This window comes from Myodes glareolus, chromosome X (genome assembly GCF_982192425.1).
Source record: "Myodes glareolus chromosome X, mMyoGla1.1, whole genome shotgun sequence".
NCBI classification, from domain to species: Eukaryota; Metazoa; Chordata; class Mammalia; order Rodentia; family Cricetidae; genus Myodes; species Myodes glareolus.
The window spans coordinates 28,874,836-28,883,770 of record NC_142053.1 but is presented as its reverse complement, the minus strand read 5'-3'; the positions used below and the strand labels follow the sequence as shown (position 1 = coordinate 28,883,770).

At 48.5% G+C, this 8,935-nt stretch overlaps 1 protein-coding gene across 1 annotated transcript; it reads left to right on the top strand.

Annotated features, from left to right (window-relative positions):
* The first annotated feature begins 934 nt into the window (after positions 1–934).
* Positions 935–5,940, top strand: LOC125410740 (uncharacterized). Its single transcript, XM_085685207.1, has 5 exons — positions 935–1,001; positions 1,170–1,542; positions 3,309–3,354; positions 4,654–4,713; positions 5,809–5,940. The coding sequence occupies exons 1-5, from the start codon at positions 935–937 to the stop codon at positions 5,938–5,940; spliced, it is 678 nt and encodes a 225-aa protein (XP_085541333.1).
* The last annotated feature ends 2,995 nt before the right edge of the window (positions 5,941–8,935 follow it).

Sequence of the window (8,935 nt, the reverse complement as noted above, 5' to 3'; positions counted from 1 at the left end):
TGCCTTGGGACCAGTCTGACCACATGCCAGTGAAGGGGCTACTTGACTCTGGGGTGGAAACCAGGCATAAAAGTCTGTTCTTGACACTTTGACCATTCACAGAAGACGTCAGAAATGTGTTCAAGAGAAAGGTGAGGAACCTCAGCCCAGGTATAACAATTCTCACAGGTTCAACAGTACTTAATAGAACAAAAAAGGCTTAACGGTCCTAGTAAACCCCAATCCATGCCCCAGCTCCCATAAAGACAGACAATACAAATATAACAGACTCTAAATTCGCTTTCTATGAAAACTCAAAGGAAAAGACCTCATGGGACAATCTGTTTTTTGTCAAGTAACAGGTGAACTACTAGGCTTTGAGAAGGAATTCTCTCACTGTGGTTCTGGCTGGCCGGGAAATCACTGTATAATCCAGACTGGCTTGGAACTCACAGAAATCCACTTTCTTCGATTCCCAGAGCACAGTGATTAAGGCTGTGAAAAAGCACCCCCAACTAACTAAGTGATAATCTACAAACATCTCTCCAGAGCCTCCAGAGCTTTTCTTCTTCAATATAAGTCTGTTAGCACAGATGACTATCACGCCTTCCCTAGGAAGATAATTCACCAAGGCGACCTGGCGACTTGGAGAGTCTTGTCCGCATCCCTACAAACCCAAGGACCGTGCCTTCCAGGCAAACATATTCTGCTCATCGCGGCACCAAACGGCTCTGTTTTGCACTTCGGGGGCTCAACCCATAGCAGCTGGAGGTCAAATGGAAGCCAGGATAGCACACTCATGATTGGATAGTTGGTGACCTGTACTACCGGCCCCCAGGGCCAAAAGAGAACTCTTCCTGGTTGAGAGGCACCGGCTTTCGGCTTTCGGCTTTCGTAAGCGCAGGAGCTCCAACCCAGAATCTCCGGAGGCAAGCTGTTAGTGAGCATTCAGGACATGGATCGCCGAGACACCAACTACCTGCTTTATGAGGGACTTGATAAGGATGAAGAAAAACGGAATGGTCAGTGTGTGCTGGGAAAGGTGGATCGGAGATGTCCACGAGGGGAGGAGTGTCCCACCGAGACGACTAGACAGGCGCTGTGCACTGCTGGCTTCGCTGCGACTTCACGGTGCCCTCAGGTCACCCTGGGCTCTAACTCCTGGCCTTTCTCTGTCTCTCCACTTCCAGGTGGAAAAGCACAGATCTTCTTTCTGACTGGAGAGGGAAGAATGGAAAAAGACAGTGGTCAGGGCCAGGCTGGAGCCGCCGCAGCCGAAGGGGAAGGAGCAGAAGAATTCAGTGGAGAAGGTCCCTCAGTTGCCGGTGCCTCAGGCCTCATGGATAACTTGAAACAAGAGGACCAGGGCACCAGCCGCAGTGACCCGGAGAAAGAGAAGCAGCCAAAAGAGCCCGTCCGCAGGGACATGGAGGTTACAGAATGTGTACAACCTGTGTCCGTCCTGGTGCGCCAGCGTTGCTTCCACTACAAGTTCAACCAGTGGCAGTTGCAGGAGCTGGAGCGGTTTTTCCAGCAAAATCACTACATCAGTGCAGAACTAAGGTAAGCAGATAGCGTAGCCTGAAACCCTGTTTCCTGCGAGCACGTGGTGGCCCAGGGTGACTTTTGGCTCTCTCCCTGGTCCTCCTCCTTTACCACTCCTTAAAAACTGCATGTTACTTATTCATTCATTTGCTTGGTTTTATGTGTGGGTGTGGGAATGCGCTTCTGTGGGTGTTAGTGTCATTTGGCGTGTGTGAAGGGCAGAATACAACTTGAGTTAGTCCCTTCTCTCCTTCCACCACATGAGTCCCAGGATCAACCTCAGGCTTTCAGACTTGCCGGCACTCACCTTTACCTTTCTGTACTATCTCCTCAGCCTATCTCCTACCCTATCAGCCTATCTCTTACCCTATGTAAATAAAAACCACTTCCCAAACCAAGGCTGCCAGACTCCTGCATCCTGCACCAGTGTGCTGGGGGTAGTGGTAAGAGTCGTGCAAAATGGGCGTGCTGGCTAGTTTTCTGTGAATTTGGCACAAGCTAGAGGCATCAGAGAGATGGGAACCTCAACTGAGAAAGCGCCTCCCTAAGATCAGGATGTAGACCAGCCTGTAGGGTATTTTCTTAATTATTGATTAATGTGAGAGGGCCCAGAGCATGTGGGTGGGGCCATCCCTAGGCTAGTCAGTCATTCTGGATTTCCTAAGGAGAAAGCCAGTAAGCAGCTCGTCTCCATGACCTCTGCATCAACTCCTGTCTCTTAAGTTCTTGTTCTATTTGACTCCCTGTACTGACTTCCGCCAATGATGATCTGGAAGTGTAAGCCAAATAAACACTTTCCTCCTCAATTTGCTTTTGGGGTTTTCCTCAGGGCAATAGTAGCCCTAACTAAGACAATGGGAATGGAGGTATTTTCTTACATTATTTCAGTGAATCAGAGTGGAAAACTTGGGGCAATGACTTTTATAAGAGTAAGGTCCTGTTTAAAGACGGGTGAAAAGTTGAATGATTAAAATAATAGAGGGTGACTTTCTTGGTGGAAGGAGAGACCCAACACCCATCAGTTGCCTTTGACCTGCACAGGTGCATCAGAGCACGGGTATACACACCCCTACACCTACAGAATGCATGCACTAATGCACACTAAATAAATTCAACAAATAAACGTGGTATTTCATTTCCCTGGTGGTCAGCAGGCTGGACATTCTCATGAGTTAATTGGACATTAGAAATCTTCAGATGTCCCCCCATTAATCTATCTTCCTTTATTCGTACTTACCCTTCAATCTGGACAGAATGCCTCACACAGGTTTTTCCTATTTGTGTTTGTTTTGTAGCTTTTCTTTTATTCATTGAGAAAGTCTTCTGAACCACCTCACTTGATGTTAGGAACATTTCTTTGGAGGTTTAAGCTGTCCAGATTAGTGCTTTTTCAAAATTCTTATTAGGGACATGATGTGTTTTAATGTCTGCTAATGGTGGATGATAGTAAAACAAAACTACCAGCAGCTTTTGTTTATTTTTTTCTGAGACAGGGGTTTTCTGTATAGGCCAGGCTGTCCTGGAACTCGCTCTGTAGACCAGGCTGGCCTCGAACTCACAGAGATCCATCTGCCTCTGTCTCTGCTTCCCAAGTGCTGGGATTAAAGGCGTGCGCCACCACCACCACGCACCAGTAGAATTTTTTAAATCTCAAAATCTTCAAGGTGAATGTCCCAGTAGGTGAAGGATGGGACAAACATTTAAAAACAAATATAAAGTATCTTTCATATACTTTATTTTATCCAAGATGCCCAGTACTGAACATCTGCCATTTTTTCCTTCAGAAAACAGCTGGCAAGATGGATAGGCGTGAGTGAAGCTAGAGTTCAGGTAAGGGGAAGATAATCTGGCAAGACAACTATTCTAGAATTTGCTTCTTATCTTGAATACTTTTGTCCTGTGGGTAGAGTTGTTGTGTCGTGTTTTTTTAAAACCACATTATGTTTCAAAATAACATGTTTTAAAAAGATGTTTTAACAATTCATGTGTATAGATGTGTCTGTGTCTGTATGCAGCTACCCTCAGAGGCCAGAAGAGAGGGTCAAATCCCCTGGAGCTTGGATTACATGTGGTCCTGAGCTACTTTATATAGGTGATAGGAACCAAACTCAGGTCCTTCACAGGAGCAGCAAGTACTTTAAACTCTTAGAGATCCCTACAGGCCCCTTGAAATGACTTTTGAGCTTTATGTTCTCTGTGGGCATAAAATGGGATAAGAAAATCCAACCAACTAAAAATGGCTCATTTCAAGATGAAGCACAACTTCCAAAGGGAACACAGAATAGTATTAACCTACTTTCACTCCCTAGACATATATGTATGACACATACATGTATCCTATAGATAAATTATGAATGTGTGTTTTAACATAAAATATGAATACAATTTCTGCATTAATTATTGTGTTAATCGCATATTAATATAGAAATGCTGTGTGTAACTCCTTGTAATGCTAATATCCTTCAGATATGTGTCTGTAGAGACATCCCACTAGGATTATAATTATAAATTATTCAAATTAATTCAAATTTACTTTGAATTAATTTAAATGGGATCAAGGTGTTCCTTGATTCTAAATTGTTTGAAATACTGAAAACTAAATACAAATTCTATCCTTACAGGGGTAACTTGGGTGTATGGATAGTACACAGGGTGAACCCAGCACTCATAATGCGGATGTAAACTTGGTTAAACAGAGGCTGATGGGAATGGGGGAAGCATAGAGTCCAAATGCCCTGTCCTCCTCCTGCTGTTTGAAGCGCCTGGTGAAGCCAAACAGATTAGGGCACCCAGCATTATGATTGTCTGAAGCACACTGGTGCATCTGCCTGAAAATACTGCTAACATCCTCCAGTGGATTACTGTAGAGAGGGAGAAAGACAGGCAACATCTGGACACTTCTCCAGGGACGATTTTGCAGTGCTGGGGTGGAAACCAGGGCCTCCCACATTGTAGGCAAGCACTGGACCCGGCGCCAGCCCCTCAGCCCCTCACAGAATTAGGGCAGTGAGACAGCAGGTTCTTCTGTGCGGTATAAAATATAGGACCAGCTAACACCCCATGGTGTGTTTTTAGATTGTGTCCTGATTATCCTAATGAATCAGTTTTTTTTTTCCTTCTGGCTTGTAGAATTGGTTTAAGGGGAGGCGAGAACAATACAAGAGAGATCAGAAGCTAAAATATGCAGAGGTGCTTCTTTTCTGAAGACTGTGGAGAAGTCCTAGAGAGCCGCCCTCACCCAGGAGCCAAATGCTCAGAAGCTTTTGCTGCCGCTACCTCTCACACCTGTATCCCCTCAGCATCTGCATTTTCAATAAAGAGATGAATTCTCCATACATTTGTCCCCATTTGTTTTCAGTCAGTGGTGCATCGGTGTGCCCTGCAGATTGCAGGCATTTCCCAAGTAGTGTGGTAGGTTTGCCCTGACCCACACATGCTTGTCTGTCCCGCTACCATGCTGCCCACATCCCCAACTCCTAATTTGTCAGACCGCAAGTGCGGAAGGAGGATAGGACAAGTCCCTAGGAAGAACCAGTTCCCCCCCCCCCCATAATAGAGCTAAGTCTGCCCATCCTGGGTCTCTGGGTCTAACTTTGGACTCTGACAGAAACTTCCTAAGAGACTATTCGAGGAATTCATGGGAAGCAGGTAGCAAAAGTCTATCTTTCTGTTCCCAATGCTCCTACAGTATGAAGCACCCAGGGCACTTAGGAATGGTTCTGTGCTTCAAAAAGAATGCTGGAATTCACCCCATCCCATCTGCAGTGGGGCTTCCCTCTCTTTTGTGTCCTACCCCCAGTCCAGGAGGTATATTATCCCTCTTCCTCAGAGCAGAAGCTGACACTCCATAAGGTGTATTTTCAAATTGTGTAATTCTCTCGATTTCAGAAATAAAGTAATGCTTAAAATCTGTTTTATGTTCCTGATAAACCGAACATGACTTTAAAAAAAAAATCAGAAAACAAAACACCCAGTGTACTATATTGTGACTCTGTGTGACAGCTGTATGGTGAATGGTGTCAAAAAAAAGACAAAACAAAAAAAAAAATTGTGGCCCTTCCACAGCCAAGGTCTGTGTCGATGTCCATAGGTCTTGTGACAATCAAAGGCTGAGTTGATGTCTGGGGTCTGGACTGCCACCTGGGCACATGTTGGTGTTTGGGGACCATGTCATCACTGAGGCTATGCCAATCTTGATGATCTGCAATGCCAACTAGGGCCAGGATGACATCCGAGCTCAGGCTGTTGCCAAGAACCAAGTCTTGGCCTGTGGTCCTACCACAGTCTGAGTCAGTGCTGATGTCCGTGACCTGTGTTGCTATCAAACACCACACTGATGCCCAGGATCTGGGCTCCCACCCTGTGGCCTTCTTGGTGCCTGAGGGCTGTGCCACTGCTGGGCCCATAAAGACCTGAGTGAGACACAAATGCCACCCAGAGCCAGGGCATCATACAGGCCCAAACTGTGGCCTTGGCCATGTCTAGGTCACTGGCCCTACCACAACCAGGGTCTACACTGATGTTCAAGTTTCCTGTTGCCATCAAAATCTGTGCAGATGCCCCGCTCAGTAACCCCACCTGGGGTCATGTAGGTGTTTAATAGCCACACTGCTGTTGGATCCATGCTGATCAGAGGGACCTGCACTGCCATCTGGGCCTGGACTGCTGCCAAGGACCATGTCTGAGTTAATGGTCCAATCACAGCTAGGGTCTGTAATTGATATCCATTCAATATCAATTACACTAAGGGCCACTCAGACATCAGGGGCCTGGGCCACCACTTAGGGCCATGTTACTGTCCAAGGCTTAAGTCTCTGCTGGCGCCATGAGATCTGAGGAGCTTGTGCTGCCAGCCAGGGCCATGGTTTCACTGGGGGCCAGGGGCCATGTCTGGATTGGAGACCCTGCTGCAGCTGTGGTCTGTGATGATGTCCCTGTCATTCTTCATTTTAGAGTGAGTTTTAGGTCTGCCTGGGGAATTTTGTCTCAAAAAAAGGGAAGAAAAAAAGAGAGACAGAAAGAAGGGACAGAGTGAAGAAGGGAGGGAGGAAGGGAGAGAGGGAGGGAGGGAGGGAAGAAATGATCCATTTCTCATTTCATCTTATCAGTTCCTTCTGTCACTTCTCATTTTTCTGCCAAGCAGAGAGCAATGGGAATGATTTGGTTTTTAAAAATGTAACCATGCTTGTTTCAAAAACTGTGTGAATGTACAGCTTTATCCCAAAAGCCTCCTTGGTAATCCAGGTGTTTCTGTCCTGTCTCTCGAGTGGCCCTGCATTTTAGGCCCTTAGGACAGAACTCCACTGAGCTCCAGCTCTGCTCTCCTGAGCTGCAGGTGCCCCTCTTGCATTTCCCCTGTTGCATTGCGGCTTCAGAGCGCAGCAGTAGCTCAGAGGACTTGGGGAGCCCTTCTGATCAGGACCCTCCTGAGGAATTCTAGCCTTGCATAGGAGAACATGGGCCCTTGTGTATCTAGAGAAGTCACTGGGGGCTACGGCCTTTGGAACTCTGGAAACCCAGCTTCTGCTGTTCAGTGCCCCTCTGTACCATGTGATCTTGGAAGATCCCAGGCATTCTCATGGGTGCCACAGAGCTGAAAGGGTAGACACGGTACTGACAAACACTGAGTGGTTCTTGAATCTTTAATGCCATCTCTCATTTTTTTCATACTTCTTGCTTTTATTTGTAGTTAGTTCTAAAACATTTTCTTGATTCTTTGTGAATTTCACATCACGCATGCTAATACGACTCATCCCCTGTCTCCTCACTTCTGCCCTCTGCCCTTGCCACCTCCCCCGCCAAAATAAAGTTTAAAAGTAAAACAAAAACCTGAACCAAAGCACACAAAATCAAACACCCCTCAAACCTCGGTGCGGAAGCTGCGGCGTGTCACAGGTTACCTTCAGTTCACACATATGCGCCCTTTTCTTGCAAGTGCTCGTTGCACGGAGTCATTGGTCTGGTTCAGGGCCTCTGGTTTCTGCTGCACTGTGGGCACTGGGCCCTGACTGGGACTCTCCTGGATATCCTGTTGTTTCCCTGTGTTGTGGAGATCCTGCAGCTTTGGGGCTGTGCCTTCACGAGCTCCAGCGGTTCATAGATGAGGTGGGTGTGGGGTGGGCTACCTTTTTGTCCTGACTCTGGGTCTGGGTGGTAGCTGGGCTGCTTCAGCCTGCCAGCTTTCTCTCTCTGTCACCACCCAGGCGAGATCTCCATGTCTTGGTCTGCGGTCCTACCACAGCCTGAGTCTATGCTGATGTCTGTGACCCCTGTTGCCACCAAACGCCACACTGATTCCCAGGATCTTGGCTCCCACCCTGTGGCCTTCTTGGTGCTTGAGAGCTGTGCCACTGCTGAACCCATACTGACCTGAGTGATGTGTGCTGCCACCCAGGCCCAGGTGTCATATGGGCCCGAGCTGCAGCAGGGATCATGTCTGGGTCAGTGACCCTGCCACAGCCAGGGTCTGCACTCATGTCTGAGATTCCTGTGTGAATGCTCAGGATCTGGGCTTACACCTGGGCCTATACGGGTGTTCACAGGCCATGCTGTTCAGAGGGACCTGCATTGCCACCTGGGGCCACTGTGACATCTGGGCCTGGGCCCCCTCCAAGGACCCTGTCTGGGTCCATGGTCCAACCACAGCAGGGACCTGTCTTGCTATCCATGGCCCATATTGCCATTAAGGGCCACTCAGACACATCAAGGGCCTGGGCACCACCACGGGCCAGATCACTGTGGGAGAGTTGAGCCTCTGTTGGAGCCAGGCAGATCTGAGGAGCCTGTGCTGCTGCCATGGCCATGGTTTCACTGGGGGCCTGGGCTGCCCCCAGGGGCCTTGTTCTGGGCTTGGGCCTGGCTGGGTCTGTGATCCTGCCGCCTCTGTGGTCCTGTCACCACTGAAAGCAGTGAGGATAGGGCTGCACAGAGTTGGTCCCGCCCCTCACTGGCTGAAGCACTAGGGAGAACTGGTCCTGCCCCCACCCACTGCAGCTCTCAGAACAGGCTCTGCACCTAGCCTGGGCAGCACAGCAGAGCTGGGGTGCAGGTGAGTCAGCCCCGAAGTCATGCGAGTGAGAGAGCTAGCCCATGGTCTATCACATGGTAGCATGAGCGAGGGAGAGATAGCCCCTTGTCCCAGGCACCTTACCTACCGCAGGCAGAAAAAGCTGGTCCCAGGGTCCCAAGATTTGGAGAGCTGATCCTGCCCCTCACAGACTGCAGCACTCAGGAAGGCAGGCCCTGCTCTTTGTCCGGGCAGCACAGTAGGGCTGACCCCCATTGATGGGGGTTCAGATGATCAGGCCATGGGAATGCTTGAGGGAGATCAGAACCCACCCCTCATCTGGAATATGGTAGAGTGGGTGAGGGGGAGATGACCTCCCTCCCTGTCCTACCCTTTGCCACCTGA

Excerpts from the sequence above, each read along its gene's own strand:
- LOC125410740 (XM_085685207.1), top strand. The coding sequence starts at position 935 with ATGGATCGCCGAGACACCAACTACCTGCTTTATGAGGGACTTGATAAG. Across the intron at positions 1,002-1,169 it reads GGATGAAGAAAAACGGAATG|GTGGAAAAGCACAGATCTTC; the intron begins GTCAGTGTGTGC and ends CTCCACTTCCAG. Across the intron at positions 1,543-3,308 it reads TACATCAGTGCAGAACTAAG|AAAACAGCTGGCAAGATGGA; the intron begins GTAAGCAGATAG and ends TTTTTCCTTCAG.